General features: G+C 42.2%; 1 protein-coding gene across 1 annotated transcript; it reads right to left on the reverse strand.

The window, feature by feature from the left end:
• Positions 1-20,295: 20,295 nt before the first annotated feature.
• Positions 20,296-21,819, reverse strand: LOC109674461 (eotaxin-like). Its single transcript, XM_020151414.2, has 3 exons — positions 21,638-21,819; positions 21,181-21,292; positions 20,296-20,804 (listed from the first exon to the last, which is right to left on the reverse strand). Exons 1-3 carry the CDS (start codon positions 21,711-21,713, stop codon positions 20,699-20,701), a joined length of 294 nt encoding a protein of 97 aa, XP_020007003.2. The 5' UTR covers positions 21,714-21,819; the 3' UTR covers positions 20,296-20,698.
• Positions 21,820-22,263: the final 444 nt, after the last annotated feature.

Raw genomic sequence — 22,263 nt, forward strand, 5'->3', positions numbered from 1 at the left:
GTGGAGCCCAGGAATGTCCTTAGAATGAAAGTGTAGGCAGAAAAGAATTTAGGGTGCTACAGGATGGTTGCTTTCTAATCTCTGTGGATGGTCCCCTGGCAGGTGTGTCAAGTAGTTCTGACCTCTGTGGGGCTGTGCTGGCTTAGAGGTCAGGTTAGTATACATTTATCTCTTAGACATGAAGTCGTTGTCTTACCTAACATTATTTCTCCTCTGAGCTGGCTTCCTATGGAAGGCACACCCATGAGCAGACAACAGAAATAGCTGTGAAAGTCATAGTTACTGGGAAACAAAAGGGATAGTGAAAACGAAAAGGGAATTAAGTGTTAAGCAACTTGAGGTAGTCATGATTTATCCAGTAATTAGCCAATAACTTGCCCAGTGTGAGCACTGCTAAACCTTCTTGACTTTGATACTAAGTAGGGAATTTTGGCAGTTTTCAATTATCTTTCATCTTTATAGATTGGTGGTGAATGACCAGAAAGTTTTGTTGTAAACACTGTTGAGTCTGGAGACCTAAGGCAGATGAGTAAGTATCCCCCACCTGAAGAGCACTATCAGTCCTGCATCCTGAAATCTGCATTCCTACACCCTGAGAAGGAGTTATAACTCGCATTTCTGCATCCTGAAGAGGAGATGAAGGGTCTGATAGATCTGCCACAGGGCTGATGAGTAAAATGCTGTCAAGATTGTTCCCCTTCCCTGCTCAATAAGGTGCAAACCAAACTAGTTTGCCTGAGAAAGCTGGCGAATCCACAGTCAATGAGAAAAACCCACCTAACCTAGAGTTAAAACGTCCATAAAAGCCCCAGCCTTCACCTGAGCAGCGAGTTACTGACTTTGGGCTGTGCTGCACTTCTCTAGCTGTAGCCTTTTCTTTCTCTCTAATAAACCCTACTTTATACACCGGCTTTGGCTCATCATTGAGCTGCCTCACGAGCCAGTTCCCTGGCCTGTGAAGGCAAGGACCCTCGACACCTGCCCGCAACACCTCAAACCAGCATGTAACAACACAAAAATCAAAACTGAACAGCGAGGTCTTACCCCGGATTATTGTATATGATGCTGTGATTGACAGACATATGAACATCTGTCATGTGCACAAGAGTAGCACAGTTGATATTCGGCACTAAATAGCCTCTCTTACTTTGTTCACCTATGACTGTGTGTGAAGGATCATATCAGAGAGCAAATGGCAAGGGTGCTAGGAATTGGTGGAGAAGTGTTTGTTGTTAGCCCTTAAGAGATGCAGAATAGCATGATGGCTTAAAGTCTGGCTTGGATACTGGGAAAACTAGTTTATATTGGTGTCAAGAAAACATGAGTTATTTAACTTCTTTATATTACATTTCCTTACCAATTCTTTACTTTCCTTGTGTGGAAATGGGGTCTACTGTAAATATTAGATTATCTGAAATAAAAAACTTGCTTCAAAGAGTGAGTAGTGTATGGTGAGTGATCAATAAGCTATCTGTAATCAATAAGCAGGTAAGGTGGACGTAGTTTCCCGAAGATACGTAGATGCAACTATGTTGAAGGGGTAGACCTGAGGGAATGCCTGAACTGTAGATGAACCAAGAAAAAAGTGCCTCTCTAAAACAGGGGAGAAATAAAGTTCTGGAGCTTCTTAAGAATATTCCTTTCATATCAAGGAAATGGGAATCATATCCCAGTGTTGGCAGATACCAAGAAGCATTGAAATTCTAGTTCTAGGGAGTTTGGAATCCTCCTAGGCTGTTCAGAATTTCAGTTGGAAAGCTGTTTTTATTAGGCAATTTCCCTCTTTTGTCTTATTTTTATTTTGCATTCAAGGAATCCCAATGTGAAAAGCTGAAATGAAACTTAGCCATGCAAGTTAAGCAGCTGTTGTCTCTGGGTCCGGCTGTGTTGTTTAGAGAAATAGTCGTTCTACCTTTTCTCTTTCTTTTCTCCTTGCTAGCTTCTCAGTGAGCAATTTCCTAAGGCAGATTTGACACCTTGCACAGTGCTTAACATAAGGGAGCCTGAGATCAGAGTCAGCCCTGTGAATGGAGGGCAGGCAATGGTAACCCTGTGAAAACTTACCTGGATTCTTTCCTGGTCCTCAAGAAAGGTGATGAGATGGGAGTTCTTTCCTGAGAATCTAGCTTTGTTTTCATTTTCCAGCTTTGTCCCAAGTATCTTTAATGGAATTATAGAATGAGTTTAAATGAGTTCAAATGCATTTTGCATTTGTTCAATATTTTCCCTTTACAAATGAGAGAAACAGTTACAGAGAAGAAGTGATTTATCATAGGTTGTACAGTTGCTCACTGTCAAGTAAGTGGGCATGAACAACAGTCTCCATGCAATTCCAGTTAGAGGCCAAGAGTCAGTCAGAAAACTACAGTGAGAGAGAGGCCCAGGGCCCTCCAAGACTGTTCCATGCACTGGTCCCTAGTCCTGCCTGTAATATGTGGATACTCCTGGCAATTATTGATGATATGCAAGTGATGCCGTAACCCACCCCAAAGGGCAGAGTAAGAATCATTAGAGATGATTCCTTGAATTTTCTGCTTTTAAGGCATGCCAAGTAGCTTTCAACCTCAGCCTATTTGGCAGCCATTAATCCAGTTTACAGATAAACTGAAGCCCAGGATAGGAAAATGATTTCCCTAAAATTGCCTTGGTAATTTAGTAAAGAATGCAAGCCAGAACTAGGAGATGGGGTCAGTGTGTTCAATTGTGGATTGGGCTTTCTAGTTTGGTCCCTGGTGCCTGGTGAGATCTTCCTCCTCATGGAGGCTCCAGAACCTCCAATGTTTTGTGTCTATTTGCTCATGTCACCAGGACATGCAATCCTTGGCTCAGTTGGAATATAGATGTTTTCATGGAGGATTGCCGGACATGAAAGGGATATGAGAAGATTCTATTTGGACCCAGGAACACGTAACTTACCCCATTCAGCCCTGACATCACCAGTATCCACTCAATGCCTAATTTTGCCCAACACAGGGAACCTTCTGAGTCAATTAACTCTATAAAATCAGTTGGAATTTTGGGTATTGCTCTGAATGGTGTTTGTGGGTAAGGGCTGGGCATGAGGAGGAGAGGAGTGCAGAACTGTTTTACTATGAGAATTAAGATATTGTCTTGATGATACCCAGGTGCTCCTGGGTCTTTGCGATTGCTATGGACTGTTCAAATGACCTGCTCTGCTGCTCATTTGGGGGGATTTTTCCACGTTCTGGATTCCTGCCTTGCTCGATGGTAAGGATTCTGGGCACCGTGTTACCTTGCTCTGTCCTTGCTGGCAGCCAGGGTGATGTGGTCCAAGAAACATGGACTCAATTAGAGGTGAAATGGAGTGTGTCTGTTGACGGGCATCATTTCCTAAATGCACACATTATTATCGCCACTTCATTGCTGGAGCAGTTGAGGAAGAGGTAAAGATTTGATGTGCTTAGGGTGTCCCATGCCAGAGCACCCAGGTCTCTGGCTGTCATGCCAAGGCTCTGCCCAGTGCCTCTGGTTTTAAGCATGGTGTATGGAATTGGCGCGTGGCACAGCCAATATGGGCAGCAAGTGATTTAGGATTCTCACCAGTGGCAGAGTATGGGCTTCTGCTCCTCTATCCCCTCAGTTAGGCCATGGAGGCCTGGTCATTGGGAATATCCCTGGGCACTGTGGCAGGTGAAAGAGACATGGAAATTCTTTGTTTTAATTCTTAAAGGCCTCTGCACTTATGCTTACATTTTATTGACCAGCATAGGTCACCCAGCTCTTGTTTGTCTTCAAGATGGAGTAGAAGCATAATCCTGGCGTGGTCAGAATAAAAATTTTCAAGTATTAGAAACTATGCCTAATCACTGCCATATGTTCCATGGTATCTACATCACCTGAGTAACTGTTAAGCATTGTTAAGAAGTGACTGTACTATGTGATATTCCTAAACAACTTCACATTCAAACAGCCTCTTTATTTAAAAGTATTTTAAAATTTTAATTCGAGGCACAGTGGCCCATCTACATGACTCCATAGCATTCTAAATTAATATATTTTATCATTTTTGTCAACCAAGAAATAAAACCACATAAACTTGCAATTGATTTTTATCTAAATGTCAGGCTACAGCAGCTCAGTAAAATGGGCTCTCATGGGCCTGGGTGTTAGTTGTTACTTAGGGTGATATTTTCATTTCATTATTTATTAAGATCACAATGAAGCTTATGAAAGCTAATAGCATCTAGTTAGTATGTGTTAAGCACTGTGAAGGAGTTGTTTGTTACTAAAAGTTTCTTGTCACATGCAAAAGAGTCACCGTTTTGTTGATATTACTATTTTTCTGAAAACTGAGATCAAGTACTGTAGTCTACTTCACTTTATAATTTATCTTGTACTTCATAACATCCTAAACCAAACATGGTTAAGTATCTTTGTATGAAAATGAATGTAGGAGTTTTAAATCTGCTGAAATCATCATTCAGAGAGGACTAAGGTAGAAAGGAGAAAAGTAGAGGAGGTGAAGCAGTTCAGGTTATAATACATATATACATGGAAATGTCACAAGAAAACTCCTTGTGGTAGCTACCTTAAACAAACAAAAATGTCTTTTTTTTTTTTTACAAAATTGAAGAGTAGGTCCTGCCTGGGGGGGTGGGTAGTACCAGTGAGAGGGGAGAGGACGTGGGGAAAGGATATAGGAGGGTGGATATAGTGCAAATACTGTGTACACATGTATGTAAATACAAAAATGAGCCCTGTTGTAACTATTCAGGAATTGAGGGAGAGGGGATAAAGGAGAATGCTAGCAAGGGTAAATTTAACTATGATATGTTTGATATATTGTAAGAACTTTTGTAAATGTCAGAAGATACCCCCAGAATAATAATAAGAAACAAATAAAGAAAAAAAAACCCAAGATGATAAAAAAAAAGCCCTAATTGTTTATTTTTATTCTCTAGTTTTAAAGATAAGAAAGTATAATTCAGGCCAATTGCAGAGTCTTCAGGTCAGTATAATAAGTGCTAATGTGTTTTACATTTTGTGAACCACTGAAGAGATGTAGTTCATCTCGCTCAAGGAACCTGCAAACACTGGTGTGTAGGGATGGCTGGCGCAGCTTGGTTTCCTCTCCTGTGTGTACCTACAGCATCAGTGTCAGAGTCACTCCCATATAAGGGATCGTCAGCAAGAAATTGTCACAATTGACAGTCCCCAAGGAGCTCAACTTTAGCTCCTTGTGGCTTTTAATTCTATTGCTTTTCCCAAAGTAATCTCTGCGATTGCTCTATTCAGAATACCCAAAGGAGAGAAAGTGCTCCTTGCTGACCACAGTTGTTGCTATTCATGGGAACACTGTGCTCCTCAGGCATTTGCCCTCAGAATTCAGGAAGTTTCTGCTTATTTCATTGGTAGAGGACTCACACTTCCATCACTTTGCAGATCTATGATATTTCTAAAAACAGCTTCTAAAACATTTCTGAGCACTCACTCAGAATGAGACACTTGAAAAATGTAAATTTCTAAAAGATTGCCTGTTCCTTGTAGAAAACAAAGAATGTACAGAAATTCCTAAAGGATAAAATGTGTCTGCATTTAGAGTAAAGTGCAAGTCCAGTGTCCTGGGCAAGCACCTTCATCTTGGGCAAACTAGAATACTTTGTGTTTTAAACACTAACATTGGACCTGAATGATGTTTGTGTGTGCTTTCTCTCTTTCTTCTCTCTCTGTCTCACTCTGCATGTATGTATATGCATATCAACCCATATGCATATGTATATAGGCATATATTCACACACATATGTAGGTATATAAATATACATATATGTGGATACAATGCACATATGGTTGTTGACAGATTTTTTTTCACTTTAGTCATGCACTCTCCCAAGTCATTAAATATTCTTCAGTTGCTTGAGTTTTAAAAGCTTCATACTGGTCCATTATACAAATATGCCATAATTATAGCATTTCACTATAGTTGGGGAATATATATTACTTATGTTTTCCTTGGAGAAATAATTTTATTTAACATCATGATGAAAAGCGCAGGTTTTTTTGGGGGGGTGGTAATGGGGTGTGAACTCAGGGTCTTACACTTGCTAAGCAAGTACTCCCCACCAATGTCTTTATTTCTATAGTTGTGGAATTAATGCAAAACAATATATTAAAAGTAGCTTTAATACCTACCACTAAGTTGCCTTTTAGAACGTTTTTACCCTACCAATATTTATTATTTATGGAAGGTAGAATAATGGCCCCCTAATCCCGGAAACTGTAAATCTGTAACTTTCCATGGCAAAAGGATCTTTGAGATGTAATTGGGGTCCAGACCTGGAGTTGGGAAGACTATCCCAGACTATCCAAGTGGGGCCTATCCAATCATGCTGCATCGAGAGAGGAGATGGAGAAGAAGGCATTCAAAGTGTGAGAGAGACTTGACCTGCTATTGCTGGTTTTGAAGATGGGGCTATGAGATGCAGAACACAGAAGCTTCTAGAAGTGGAGAAATACCCTCTGATAGCTACCAAAGAAAACAAGGATCTCAGTCAAATAAATCCAAAGAACTGAGTTCTGTCAACACCCAGAGTGATCAAGAAAACTGATCCTCCCCTAGACCTCTAGAAAGGAACATAGTTCTGCTAACACCATGATTTTGGTCTGGTGAAACCTATGTCCAACTCTGACTTTCAAAACAAAACTAAATTATGTTGTTCAAACCACTAATACTGTCGTTCAGGTTGAGCATTGGTAATCTAAAAATCTGAAATTCTCAAACTTTTAATGTCGCTGCATAAAAGTTTTGGATTTTGGAGGATTTCAGATTTTGGATTTTCATATATAGAGATGCTCAACCTACAATATCTATACAAATATCTAGAAATCCAAAAACTTTTGAAATCTGAAATACTTCTGGTCCCAAGCAATTTAGATAAAGGATATTCAACTTGTAATTTATTAAGGCAGTAATAGAAAGCTAATGTTATTATTTAAGAATGTATGATACTTGGTTAATAAAAATATTATTTTATATTTAGGCAACACTAACCTATAATGGTAAAATTGAGACTAGAGATTCCCTTACGGGGATGTTAACTGGCAAGGGACATGAGGAAGTCTTCTGGGCTTTACAATGTTCTACAAACACTGATCTGGGGCAGTGGTTACTAGGATGCATGCATGTAAATTGATTTAACTTTATTGAACTTAATTATAAGAAAGTATTGTTACAATTAAAAAGTAGAGTGAAACCATTCAAGTATCAGCTTGCTTAAATTTTTATTTTTTGGTTGGAATTTTATGTGCATGTTTTTATCACATGAATTATCTGATAGTCTCTTTAGATTAGGAGTATAATTATTTTTCTTATTTATTTATGAAGACTTTAGACTTCTAGGTCTTATTTTTTCTATTTTGAAACTATTGTGTCACTTTTCTTGAGGGGGAGTACAGTATTGGGATTTGAACTTAGGGCCTTAAGTTTACAAGGCAAAAGCTCTACTTGAGCCCCATCCCCAGCCCTGTGTGCTACTTTTGAACAACACAAAAGTGACAGCATTTGGAACACACCCCTGACCTCAAGATTTCCTCTGGAAAGAAGGAACTTAAACCCTTTTGAAAAAACCCATTTGGGACAGTCCCCTGCTGATTACATCATATAACTCTGAGTCACAAAGTCTAGTTTGGTTTAGGACTTAAGTCTGTACCAATTCCCAGACCACACACAAGGTTAAGCCCAAGATGTTTCTATTCGCCAGTGATTCAGGTTGATACAAAGATGCATCTGGAGGAAAGAAATAGAAATAAAAGTAAAATTCATTTATGAGGAAGCAAAGTTGGTTAGTAGAAATGCAGGGGATTTATGTCAAGTGTCTAATCATAATCTTGACTTACCTGCTAACTAGCCATGGCCTAACTAAATCTCATTAGGTCCATCCACCTGCTTCATGTATAAAACATAAGCATGTCAAAGAGATTTCAATGCAAGTGTTAACCCAAAAGAAACAGATGGAATTCTTTACTGATCTCATGGCACAGGGTTAGGGAGCAGCCCAGCTCTGTAACATGTTGGGTATTTCTAGATCAGGAGATAGCTATGCTCTCTTCTATCATTCTCTCATGATTGATTATGCTCTTGAAATGGGTCTAGTTTGAGACCTGGACATTTGTTTTGTTTTTGTTTTAGCAGTAGTAGGATTTGAACTCATGACCTCATGCTTTGCTAAGCAGGTGCTCTACCACTTGAGTCACTCTGCCAGAGACCTGAACATTTAAGTTAGAGAAGTGAAAAACAGAGAAGAGCTCTGCTTCTTAGTTCTAGGGCAGACAGAATAGGGAATATCTTGGGCTATATAGTCAGACTGCACAAATTTGAATGCATGGATGCTTTGGATGTGTATTTCAACTCGCTGAGCCTTAATTCCTTAAAATGGATGTGGATTGAATGAGTTGACACAGGAAAAGGCATTAAAAAGTGAGTTGTTATCATAAGGTAAGTATTTAATGAGTTAGTTGTTATGGACATTGGTATTTGGAGCAATACTGATCACAGGATGCTAGGAGGAGAGCTAGGATGTGGAGTGTCAGAAAGAAGGATTTCCTGAATGGCCTTCATGCTTTCTGCTGAAGACATGAGCTAGAGAGGACCTTCAGAAATGCCTGTGCTACCGGCAAGAAAAGAAAAAGATCCTCCTGAAATAGAGAAGTATGAAACCCTGGCATCCTCACATAGACCAGAGCACAGTATGATGTAGGCCCTAGAAGGACTGTGAGGAAGTTCCTGGGTATGAGACACTGAGAGGGTAGTGCCCAGTCTGCAAAGAGCAGAGATTGCAGTTGCCAAGTCCTGTTGACTTTGCAATTTCTCTTCCTTTGGCTTTGGTTTTAATTTGGATTTGAGGAAACTTAATAAGCAAAACTAAAATGAAACTTTAGACTGCTTGAGTTCTGTAGCTGTTCCAGCCAGCTGTTGGCTGCATTCTCTTTGGAAAGTGGTTATTCAGCTTCTCTCTCTCCTCCTTAATGGTTTCCTAGTTAGCATTATCTAGAGTAGATTAACCAACTTCCTGGGAATTCAGCAGCTGGAGAATGATTAAGATTGCATCTGGACCAAAAGTTAGTGGTGGATGGACAGAAGTAGCATTGGAGTCTGTTCTCTTAGATGGTTCTGATGCAATATAGTAGGGTTAAGTAGAATTGTCCTGGAAATTACAAGTTCTGGCTCCATCCTTCAACTTTGTCTGAGATTTTTCAAAAGTTTACAAAATCATAGAAACAATGGAAAGAGACACACAGTGGTTCACTGTGAGCCAGGACTGGAAAGTGAGAAGTGGCCAATGTAGGACTTGGGTATGTCATGGCAAAGACAGCCTGCAAGTTTAAGACAATTTGTGGCCAAACCCAAATGTGAGATCCCATAGATCGTCAGAGAGTACCCAGTGCTCTGGTCCCAGACTGGGCTGCCCTTTCCTCAAGGAAGCATTTAAATCTCCAGTAGGGCACTTTCCCACAGCTCAACCTTCTGACCCTCAGAGTCTTGGCAGAAGCCCTGAGAATCTATGTTTTCAGAAATAGTCCTCGTGATTTTGATTCACAGCTTATTTGGAAACCACTATTGTAGTACAAAAGTGCATTGATGAATGCGTAAGCTGAGTTTTGTAGAAGGAAAATAGTTTGCACAAGCTCATCTGGCAGATCTGAAGAAAAAGTTGAGATTACAAGGCTCAATGATGTATAACCTCTCCATATTTGGTTCTTGGTTCCCTGCTCAGAACCCTGATGTAGCAGAGGGTGCCCAATACCTCTCATGCTTTGAGTTTGCAGGTTCATCCTATAGGAGTTGGAGGACAAATGGATTCTGGACTTTTGCAAAATAAAGAGATGTGGCATCACGAAGGGAGTGCAAGAGATTTCTATTTAAACTGACCACACAGGGCCCACCTCAGCACTCCCTGCCTGTTACTGTTCTTCACTATCTGCCCAAGATTCCCTAGTGTCAGAAGGTCTTCTCAATGTCAATGCATATGCTAACATCTTAGTCATTTTTTATATTTTATTTTATTTATTTTATTTCTTTTATTCATATGTGCATACAATGTTTGGTCATTACTCCCCCTTTCCCCCCTCCCCCTCCCTTTCCCCCAGCCCTCTCCTTCTCCCCCTCTACCCCCTCGCTTCCAAGCAGAAACTATTTTGCCCTTATCTCTAACTTTGTTGAGGAGAGAGTATAAACATTAATAAGGAGGACCAGGGGTTTTTGCTAGCTGAGATAAGAATAGCTGTACAGGGAGATTCCTAGTATTGCTTCCATGTACATATGTGTTACATTTTAAATTGATTGTTCTTGAACTAACCTTTTCTCTAGCTCCTGGTCCCCTTCTCCTATTAGCCTCTGTTGCTTTAAAGTTTCTGCATTAGTTCCTTTGCATTGAGGACATCAAATGCTATCTTGTTTTTTTGGGTTACCTACCTATCCTCATACCTCCCTTGTGTACACTCACCTTATCATGTGATCAAAGTCTGATCCCTTTGTTGTGTTTGCCCTTGATCTAATGTCCGCATATGAGGGAGAACATACAATTTTTTGGTCTTCTGGGCCTGGCTAACCCTGCTCAGGATGATGTTCTCCAGTTCCATTCATTTATTTGTGAATGATAACATTTCATTCTTCTTCATGGCTGCGTAAAATTCCATTGTGTATAGATACCACATTTTCTTAATCCATTCGTCAGTAGTGGGGCATCTTGGCTGTTTCCAAACTTGGCTATTGTGAATAGTGCTGCAATAAACATGGGTGTGCAGGTACCTCTGGAGTAACCTGTGTCACAGTCTTTTGGGCATATCCCCAGGAGTGGTATTGCTGGATCATATGGTAGATCAATGTTTAGATTTTTAAGAAGCCTCCAAATTTTTTTCCAGAGTTTACATTCCCACCAGCAGTGTAAAAGGGTTCCTTTTTCCCCCGCATCCTCGCCAACACCTGTTGTTGGTGGTGTTGCTAATGATGGCTATTCTAACAGGGGTGAGGTGGAATCTTAGTGTGGTTTTAATTTGCATTTCCTTTATTCTAGAGATGGTGAGCATTTTTTCATGTGTTTTTTGGCCATTTGAATTTCTTCTTTTGAGAAAGTTCTGTTTAGTTCACTTGCCCATTTTTTTATTGGTTCATTAATTTTGGTAGGATTTACTTTTTTGAGTTCCCTATATATTCTGGTTATCAGTCCTTTGTCTGATGTGTAGCTGGCAAATATTTTCTCCCACTCTGTGGGTGGTCTCTTCAGTTTAGAGACCATTTCTTTCAACTTAGTCATTTTTTTATTTCGGCTTACTGCATGCTCCTATACTTGGCTGGAGTTTTAGGGATCATGTGATCCTGATGGGTGTTTGGAGATGAACTCTTGGTGGTAGAAGAGGTACACAAAACTATTGGCTCTGGAATGAGGTTGAATGAAGTTGTTTAGTTGTTAATTGCTCCGAGGACTTTTTGTGTATTTGGGACCTTTGATGAAAGAGTCTGTGCCTCACATAGGCAATGGCTGAGCTTGGAGTTAGATTCCTAGTAATCCAGGCACCTTGCTGGCAGGTGAGTGTAGGTTTAAATACTTCCTGTTCCACTATTCCCCGGCCATGGTTTTTGCTAACAGACACAGCTTCGAGAGCTGAGGGAATCTGTAAGTACACCTGCCAGATTCCCTCTCTTCCTGCCTGTCACCATATCATTCCCACTTACTGGAGAGGAAAGCTGAGGCCTGGAAGGAGTACTTGATGCATCTCAATGCACAGGGGTCATTATCACTTCTGGAATTAGCACCAATGCCTCTTGCTTCCCAGGCTGGTGCTCATCCAGTGCTCCTGTTTCTAAATCCACTGAGTTCTGCAGAAGCCACCTCCTCTCCCAGAGACTTTCAGGCTTGAGTCTTGCTAGGTGCTCTTTACTTTTGGTAGGTAGTATGTCCCACTTTGGAAAAGGGAGCTGGCCAAGCTCATGTGCTGCAGAGGAATCACAGGTACCACCCAGGAAGAGAGGGTCTTGACTTTTTAAGTGCATTCCCAAACCTTTGTATTGGGGTTTAGAGAGATAGTGAGAGAGGGAAATTGTGGTCTGTGGTATTAGGGGAGCTGGTTCTAGGTCTGGGGTCCCTACTCCTCTCACTCTGTTCTTCTGGCTACATATACTCAGTAAGTCCCAGTATACCCCATTTTCCTACAATCTGTTGATTTTCCTCTACCCTCCACATCATTTCTTGCCTGCATCATTACAGAGTCATGCTCCTTTCTACTCCCTATTCTGCCACAGACACTAGCTTTCTCTTCCCAACCATGCTTCTGATTAAGCCACTTCCCTCCCCAGTTAGTTCAAGAAGCTGTAGAAACACTGTGTTACTTTCAGAATGGGACCCAAACGGTACATCTTGATATTCAAGTTCCTCTGAAATATGGCTCCAAGCTTGCCTTCTGAAATTTCTAAACTTTTCTCCTATTCCAGAACCAAAGCCTACGAGACAAGACTCCTGCTTCTTGCCTACTCTCCCCCTGTCACTCTTGAACTAGCTCCATAGAACCCTCTCCACTGATCTCACTCCATCCTTTAAGGCAGGCCCTGGTTATGACTCTCTTTCACTGAAAAGTACAACCTGGCCAATATGTCTATTGTCACCTCTCTTCCTATAAGGGTTCATTTCACATACAGTGGAAGTTCTCTGAGGCTGATGGGAATGACTAGATGTAGGAGAATATTCTGGATAGGGTGGGAGAATTCCTCTGGAGGGAGAGAGGAGATGGTGGGCAGGAGAAGAAAAGAGTGGCTATGGGCTAGAACTGGACAGAACTGAAGTCCTTGGTCCCAGGAAGCTGATACTGGGCAGTGGAACCACAGTGCCAGAACAGCCTTGTCTTGAAACTGCACAGAGATCAGACAAAGCTCATGTACTGAGCTTTTGACTGGGTCAAAAGGCCATACATTGAGATGAAGGCCCCACTTCTCAGAACTGTGTTGCAGTCCCACTGCCAGCTTCACGCTTCCAGATTTATGTTATCCTCCCCAAAGAAAATAGAACTTCCTCATTATGTAAGTAAATTGTATTCTTGAAATTCCAGCAGCCACATTATAATCTGGAGTAGGTCTGTACCCAGAGCTGGTCTTCAAGGGACTGGCTTTAGTGGCCTGGACTTTCAGTACTGTCCCATTCCACAGACAAAGTGGCCACTTCTGTCCCTCTTGATACATGTTTAGCTATTTAGCATTTGGTAACTATTAGCACATTCAGCATTTGGTACAATTCTGAGGACCCTCATTGACTTAATTGTCCTGGAGGTGTTTAACATTGTTTTAGGGAAGTTGGGGACGTTACCTGGCTGAGGCAGCACTGGGAGCCACTGTAAGCAGCAGGCACAGAATTGCTGAGAACACTTTTGTGATGGAGGTTGAGAGGTGAAGGTGTGTGAGTTTTTCTTGGTCTTTTTGCTTTTCTGGCCACTTCACCTGATTTTTATGGAGTAAGATTTGTTATTTACAGGAGGTGGTGGTTCTGGAGATGAAAGGGAATCCACTGGCAGAGCCAAGGTCAAAGAATGATGAAATGAGATCCAAAATCTGCAGGCAGGCACTTGGTCCTGGGGAATTTCCAATTAGTTAAAAAGGGAACCAGTGGGCCAGGCCTAGACACATTTTCCACTCACTGCTGAAATTGTACTCCGCTCACCCTGCTTTGGACTGCTCCTGATGGTCCTCATCATCAGCTCCTTGAATCACTGTCTTTTTTTATTTATTATTCCCAATTCCAGAAGTTGTTTGCAACTTGATTCCATCCTCCCTCCTCCATGTAGCCCTCCCCCGGCCCCAGACTGCTCAGACCTTAGTTCTTCTATTGCCTGGGTTGTACATGTGTTTGGTTGATAGTAAACCTGCTACATTCTTATTTTCTAATTACCAGAAGGAATTTTCCCCAGGCTTCTGATGGAGCAACAGACAGTCTTCATTGAAAAACCTGTGAGTGACAGATGGCCATGGCACAAGATATAGAGGCCTTACCTGGAAGAGACTAAATATCACTTTTGGATGTTGGATCCAAAATCAAGGGCTCTGACCTTCATGACTCTCAGCAAGGTGAAGCCTTAGAGTATCCCTGACTTGAGGTGAGGGAAAATGTTCACCTGTGTCTTTTATACAGATACCTTGTGCTCACCAGTCATGGAATGCAGAAAAGGATGAGGAATAAGAAGGTGTATCTCAGTTTCCCTTTTTGAAACCAGTAAGATAATACCATCAGAAGTATTAAACAAACTGACACATGAAATGTACTTTGAATAGTGATGAGCACATAGTCAGTTTCAAAAAAAAAAATTTAATAGTCAGTACCTTAGGAATTTCAGAGGAAATATTGTAATACAGTGTAATTCTCATATTTTCTCCCCAACACTTACTCACACTTCTAAATTAAGACATGGTGTAGTGAGCATGTTTTTCTAAGAAAACTTCATGTTTTGGAGAAGATAGGATGAGGAATGCCAGATACAGGGAAGAGGTCCTAGGCCTCTTGACAAGAAACAGAGCAGAGTGCTTTGGGCTTCTGAGGAAAGTGGCTGTTGTAATTCAGGGAGAACAACTTCCGAGTCTTGACTGAAAGTGACTCTATTTTCATTTTGCAGACGCCGTCCCCAGACTGCTGCTACCTACAGGACTTCAATGTGAAACGTTAATCAGCACTTCCAACTTTTGGGTTGGCAGCTGTTCTATTCAGCTCACCTGCCTTCTGTAGAGACCGTGTGACCTACTGGCTTCTGTGTTTCTCTTTCTTCGTAACTTTTTAAATCCATTTAAAGTGGATTCAAGTTAAAGTCTTGGTTACAGGAGAATGGGAAGCCTATGGTGGAAAGAACTCTGATGGGGGCTGGAAATGAGGTTCTGCATGTAGAAGGAGATTTCCTGGTTTCCTACCTGGTCCCCAAAGAGTACAGACACTAAGATAAGATGAGCATAAAGCTGTAAATCTGACCCCCAGCTTTGTTTTACAGCTCTGTCTCAGATTTCCTCTAAGACCACACAATTAGAGAAAGAACTGATAGGATCTGAGACTCCTTGCATTCCAACCTGTCGTTTCCCAGACAGGAAAATGAAGGCCCAAGGACAAAAACAAAATGCTTAAAGCCAGGCACTGAGGCTCGTGTGCCTCAGTTCCCAGATCCCCCGACGGTCCCATAGCCTTCCACTGTTGTATATGCTCTTATACTTAGACCTCAGTTCCCCCATATACAAGAGAACTGCCTGAGCCTTGCTACGAACTTTACCCAGAGTTGCTTGGAACCCTTAAAGGAACATCCTACAAACCCATTTGCATCCAGAGGTCAGCACTGCAACGAGCTCCCAGTTGATCCTCAATCAATAATGATGGCTGCTTTTGCTAACTGTCTTCTCCATACCAATACTACAGAGTTTATATATGTTCACTAATTTAATCCTCTTGAGCAAGCTTTGATGTCAGCACTGCTTTTATGGTGCTTGTTTTAAAGATGCAAGCACTGATACTTAGTGAAATTAAGTGCCTTCGCCACAAGAGACAAGGCCTGTGGACCTGCCCTTTACCTATGCTGAGCACACACCAACATATGCTTGCTTATCATGCTGTTTGCTTATTATTCACCTAACCTTCTGAGGCTGGCATCTTTATCCCTACTTTTCCCAAAAGATTAAGTACAGAATAGAGGCCCCTAGTCCCTTTCCCACTCTCATACAGTGAGCTAGAATCTTTCGGGAAGATTTAGAATCTGTGCTTTTAGACATGTCCCTGGTGATTTCAGTGCACAGCTGATTAGAAGTTTAAGAACCCATTTTATGGTGGGGTAAGCTAGAGTCCAGTGAGGAAATATGAGGCTGTGGAACAAAGCCATGTCTCATAGAGCTTGCCTCAGGTCCAGGCCCTGCATGTGCTATGCTGCTCTGTCTAGAGCCCCATCTACCAGTTAGAATCAAGGAAGTCACTTGCCTAGCATTTGTGGCATTGGTGGTTAATCAGTCACCTCTGAGAGTCTCTCTGTGAATTGACCTTAATTATAGAGAGCTGTCTTCCTCAAGGCCACATTCCCCAATCTGGGAAAAGCCCACATTCAATGATTGCTTGGTGGAGGAATCTAAAGATTTGGTCTCCTTCTAATTTTGGATAATCCTTAAGGGCTGTTCTAGTTCCAGAATTAGTCTAGGAACATATTGGGCCATCTCTGCCTAAGTAAAAGACTAATAATAGTCTCTTCTGCTTTCTGCCATTAAACCAGAGGCCTGATGCTTGTTGGATGGCCTACCTTGCTTGGGAAGGCCATTCTGACCCACATGCATGTGTACTGCCCCTTGTGATTGAGTGGTGGCTCTGAGACAGGTTCAGGCTCTGGTGATCCTGCAGCTTGACTCAACAAGGGTCCAGCATGTCTGCAGTTGGGCAGACCTCTCTGCATTCATGATAACTGTGATGGGAAAAGAAGACTCCTGTGTGCCATGGAGTCACTGGCTCAGCAGGACAACCTGGGTGCTGGAACAAGGCCAGGCCACCTGAAGAGGAGAATGTGCATCTTTTGGGAACTGGAGTGACTTTACAGCCAGAACTGCCCATTGTGAGCTGGGTTCAGTGAATCCAGCAAGTCACAATGCCAGGTGGGCCTGGCAGCAATCCACTGTAAGAGAAAGTAGTCCTCTGGGATCAGGTGCAAGCAGGGCACATAAACCAGACAAGCAGGTGACTCATACACTCATGTCAACCACACTGCAGTGCCACTCACACTGCTCATACTGTGACTGCCTGATGTGTTACTCATGACAAGTGGTGGAGGGGGAAAAGGACTGAGCTTAGTTCATAGTATTGAGGTTTAGTTTGGTATGTGATACCAGCCAAAAATGGATATTGTGCTGCCCAACCCAGGGGTGACCTTGAAAGACTTGAGGGGAAATCCTTCTAATGGAGAGAATTTGGGAAGTTTTCCTGCTCATCTGCTGGTATAGAAAAAAGAGGTGGTGGCCTGAAGCTAAGTTTAGTTCTGTGTCAACTACAGATTATGATAATGTTCAGAGAAGTACACCATTATGTGAACATCACAGACCTAGATAGTACAGCCTACTACACACCTAAGCTGCATGGTACAAACTATGGTACTGCCAGATTTTCTCTGCAATCAGCTTGTGTTGGATTTCCAAAAATTCTTCAGCTACTTTCACATGAGTACTCCCAGGCTCATTGCTCACTTTCGCATCATAACATGAATAATTCTGGAACCACATGAGCCTCCCAGAGCGAGTAGTAAATGCAACGTCATAATGATGTCCAGCATTTTCTTTCACCATCAGAAACTTTAGCTTTGGCAGTGATCATCCTGGTACTGAAAATGATATGCTTCAGTGTTTGGTCTTCAATCCAGTCGTTAGAATTTTCACTGCCTCTGATTTAAGCCCTTCTTGAATTTGTGTTAATCTCATTGCCTTTAACAAAGCAGAACTTTTAACAGCTTGCATCACTTTGTTCTTGTTCTTCAAGATTGTAGCTATGGTGGAATGGGACATGCCTGATTGGCGAGCAGTAACCATCACTGATTTTCCACTTTGTAGTCCTTCATCACTTTTAATTTCATTTCCAGGCCAGTCACTTGATGTTGCCTCTTACTGGCACCATTAGCAGTGGGTGTTGTGTGCTTAGCAGCCGTAATCAGCAAGACAGCATGAGATTAAATCGAGCACAAGAGAAAAACGAGACAATCAAGAAACTTGGCAAACAGGAGACTTCTGAGGCTGCTGCTGTGTAGTACGGACACTGTTTTACAATAACCAGTTTTTCTATAAGTAGGAAGGACACACTCTAATGAGGAAAAATATAGTACGGTAAATTCACAAACTAGTAAGTTGTGGTTTATTATCACTATCAAGTCGTATGTGCCGCACACATAGGCAGACCTGAGAGATACTGCTGGTTCAGTTCCAGATCACCGCAGTAAAACCCCTGTCACAATGAAGAAAGTCATGAATATTTTTGTTTCTCTGTGCATATATATCATACTGTACTGCATTCAGTTCAGTGTGCAATAAGACTATATCTAAAATCAATGTGCAAACCTTAATTAAAAATACCTGATGGCTTTAAAAAATGCTAATTATTACCAGAGCCCTCAGTGAGTCATGTCTTTTGGCTGGTGGAGGGTCCTGCTTGGCTGTCAATGGCTGCTGACTGATCAGGGTAGTGGTTGCTGAAGGCTGGAATGGCTGTGACAATTTCTTGAAATAAGACATCTATGAAATTTGCTTCAATGACTGACTCTCCCTTTCATGAAAAACCTCTCTGGAGCAGGCATTGATGTTTAAGAGAACTTGTACACAGCAGAGCTTCTTTCAAATTGGAGTTAAAATCCTTTCTAATTCTACTGATGCTTTATGAGCTAAGCTTATGTAATATTCTCAATCTTCTGTTAGCATTTTAACAACGTACATAGCATCATTGCCAGGAGTAGGTTCTATTCCAAAAAAAAATTACAACATCATTAGGCAATAGGAACTTTTTACTCCATCTGATTTCATAGAACTACCCTCATATGGGTGATCTGTAGCTGATCAAAACACTGTTATGCTGCATGTGACCATGTGTATGTGGACCCCTACATCCTGACGTGTAGTCTAGATGGTTGGTGAGAGGCATGAAAAAAGAAAGACAAAAACCATCGAGGAAAGAAGTCTGGATAAGGAGCATGGGAATGTACCTATGGAATGGGTGCAGCATGTGAACACATGGTATTCAAGTCCACCAGAGAACATTGGGCTCAAGTGGTGGAGTACTTGCATAGCAAATGCAAAGCCCTGAGCTCAAACCCTGGTACCACCAATTTTAAAAAAGTAAAGAAAAAAGAAAAAAATACCCACTAGAGAATTTGGGCAATAAGAGAGGCACTGACTGACCAATTAAATAGAATGACTTGGCCAATTTACATTGACCAGCTGCTAATATTGGCCACCATAGTGCTGGAACAGTGGAAACATGAACAAAAGAGTCTCAGGGAGCTGGGGTTTGTACTAAACATGGGCCCCATGACAAGGTCTTTCATTCACCAAGACTGATGATGTAGCTGACTGTCCAGCCTGCTAGTAACCAAGGCCAGTGTTTAGCCCCTGCTATTGCATTATCCATCAAGAGTTCCTGTCCCTACAAATCAGGGATGTGTGGGTTTAAAAGTCTTGAATCCCAGAGGAAGAACACATCCACCTTGGTTTCTAGAGCATCTCATCGAACCTCAAGCCATGGCTGTACTCTATCTCTCAAGACTTTTAGGCCAAGAGACTCACAGACAAAGAGAGGAAGAAGTCACCACCTGGGCAGGGGTGATGGACCTTGACCATCAGGAGTTGATGGGGCTGCTTTCCCTCATGAGGAAATTTGGCACTTGTCTGTCTCTTGGTCTTCCCTTTCCCAGGGCTGATGGCAAGGAGGTAAGAGCAGAACCACAGCTAGGTCTTCAGAAAGCATAATGAAGGCTCAATCAACCCCAAAGGCAAGAAACCTAGACCAGCAGAGGTTTTGGTGTATGTAGGGGGGTGGGGAGGGGTGAGGGAAAGCTAGAATAAGGGCTTAAGGAGCATAGGTAATAAGCATCATTTATGGCCTAAGAACAGCTGCAGCTGTTGGCGGTTTGGGGGGAGGGGCTACATTTCACCCCACTAACCTTTCTCTTGCAAGTTTCCTGAGAAAATGAGGCTTGAAAAATTCCTTGCAATATTCCAGCACTTATTTATGTAAGCAAATTTATTTCAGCAATGTGAGGAGAGGGTCATGTTGGAGTCTGTTGTGTGTTGCTCAACTCTTTCCTCCCAAAACTGCAGAGCTCCTTCTCCAACTAAAACTGGTTTTCTGCTAAGATTCCTCCATGGGACCTGCCCTCAGCTGAAGAGACGTGCTTTGCTCACAGCCATGCCCTGTGCCCTGCCTGTAGTGCCTGTGTGTGTAGTGGAGGTTGGAAGACAGAGCAGTAAGGTCAAGATGGGGAGAATACTCCAGCTGTGGCAATGGATCACAGGAGAGACTTGGTAAGGAAAGATACAGAGGGGAGGCTTCTGCCCCACTGGCTGAAGAACTTAGGGTCTGGGACAGGAATCGCAAAGCTAGAATGGGTTTTCTGGTTCTGTCTATTTCAGCTTGAATCTCCATGAAGACCAGGTAAACCAAAGACTCCATTGTCAGCAACTCAGCCCCCATCCCCACAATCATACCTCTCATTCCCACCACCATCTTTAGCCCACCACAGTTCAATGCACATTCCCCACCAAAAAATATGACTGCAGACTGCAATAAAGTACACATGGATTTTATATATTCAGAAAAAAATTTTATTCTATCTCAAATCACAAGTCATACCTTGCATTCACAAAAGCAATGCCATCATAAAAACACAAAACATTATCATACTTCTCGTCTTTTCTAGGACCTTTGCAAGAGTCCAAAGAGGTAGGGAGGAGAGGAATCACATGCCCACACTTGGCAGGAACTGAACTGGAACTCACAGAGGGCAAATAATATTCTCAGGGCTTTATATTTTAAAGATGACTGATATTCATGGGAGATACATTTATAAAACTCAAATAACTTAAATGTAACATACTTTTAAAAATTACCAAGTAAAACCCATTCCTTTAGGAATAAGAGTATCTCAGAATGCATTTTAGGAAAGGAAAATGAATCAAGCATCTCTCAGGCTTTGGCTTAGTCTCAAAACAGGTGATTATTTATGGCTTTGGAGTTAGGATTTTTTGGTTCAGATGCTTCATGAAGTCCTGGACCCATTTCTGCTTAGGGTCAGCACAGATCTCCTTATCCAGTTTGGTCTTGAAGCTGTGGAGAGAGAGAAAGCAATCAGAAGACTTTTCTTTGAAAATTCTGCCCATTCGACCCTATGCCTTCCAGGATCATTTACCAAGGGGCAAAGGGGCTGATCTGGGAGAGAAAGGGGAAATAGCAAAAAGATGGGACTCTGGGGTTAGCTGCTGCTTTTGATGGTTCAGGAAAAACAACAGTTCTCTTGACTCAAGGAAACTTGTATGGCCCAAATAAGGTCCCACACACAGACGTGATGCAGACATTTTCCGCTGTGAAAATTTGTGGATCGGATTATAGGTGTGCTTGAGGCTGGAACTTTGACACGATTCTTGACTCTATGCCCTAGAAATGAAGTTTTGATCCAGGTGGGAGGATAAGCTAATCTACTCACATCACAGCTGCCTGGGGACATTTGCTGTTGGTGATTCTTCTGTAGCTTTCCAGTCGCTGACGGGAGATCTTCTTACTTGTCACAGCAAAGCAGCAAGTGATTGGGACAATATCTGAATTTGGAGAAAAAAAAATGCCCATCATGTCAAACCCAACAATTGTGCAGGCAGCTGCTCAGGGATGCATTCATCATTGGCCTCAATGATTAGGTCAATGATTAGAAAAAGAAAAAGAGGGAGGGAGAGAGAAGAAAGAGAGAGAGAGAGAACATGGGAACTAGCCTTGGTGGCCACACTTCAGTCTGGCTTAGACTGGATTTGAGGCTGGGATTCTCATCCACTCCAAGACTACTTCCATCTTTGAATTGCAGGGTGTCTGCAGTGAGTCTCTGAAGACCCTTTCTGACCTAATGATTCTGGAGGTGGATAGTGTTCCCCAGAGAAAAGAGGGGGCCTTACCTGGTGCAGGAAGTACCTGGGGGCTGAAGGCAGATGCTACAATCAGCAGGCACAGAAGGGCTGTGGAGAGCTTCATGGTGGAGAGTATGAGAAAACTTTGGCGTGAGAGTTGGAGGTTTCTGGGTTGGTCTCAGACTCCCTGCTCTTCTAGATAGTAGTACCCCTGCCTTTATAGGGAGCAAAGTGGGTGGGATCTTCTAGAGAAGCCTTTGCCTGCACGGGTCATGATCAAGTCCTGAGTCGTTGACCATGTTCCAGCTCTTGGGAAGACCGCAGGATGGAAGAGATGAGACTCATGTGTGGGACTTGGCACTTGTTTCATCTGTCCTGAGATGGGAAGTGGAAAAAGAAGGGATTGTGTGATTATGAAATGTAATTAAATATTTGTAGCAGGGAAAAGAAGCAAGGAAATTAAGGGCATGGGGAAGTCAGTTGATTTAAGAGCCCTTCTTGCTCCCTGTGTTCACCTAGTGGTCTTAGGGACTTGGGGGGCCCATAAGAGACCCTAACACTTCCACTCGGGTACAGAGACTCTTCAGCAGCTCTAAACTTTGCCTAGTCTTTGTGACCTAGGAAGGGTAGCATATGAAAGCCTCTGTGCTGTGATCCAATGGCCATAGAACCTT

Source organism: Castor canadensis, chromosome 11, assembly GCF_047511655.1.
Source record: "Castor canadensis chromosome 11, mCasCan1.hap1v2, whole genome shotgun sequence".
Lineage (NCBI taxonomy): Eukaryota > Metazoa > Chordata > Mammalia > Rodentia > Castoridae > Castor > Castor canadensis.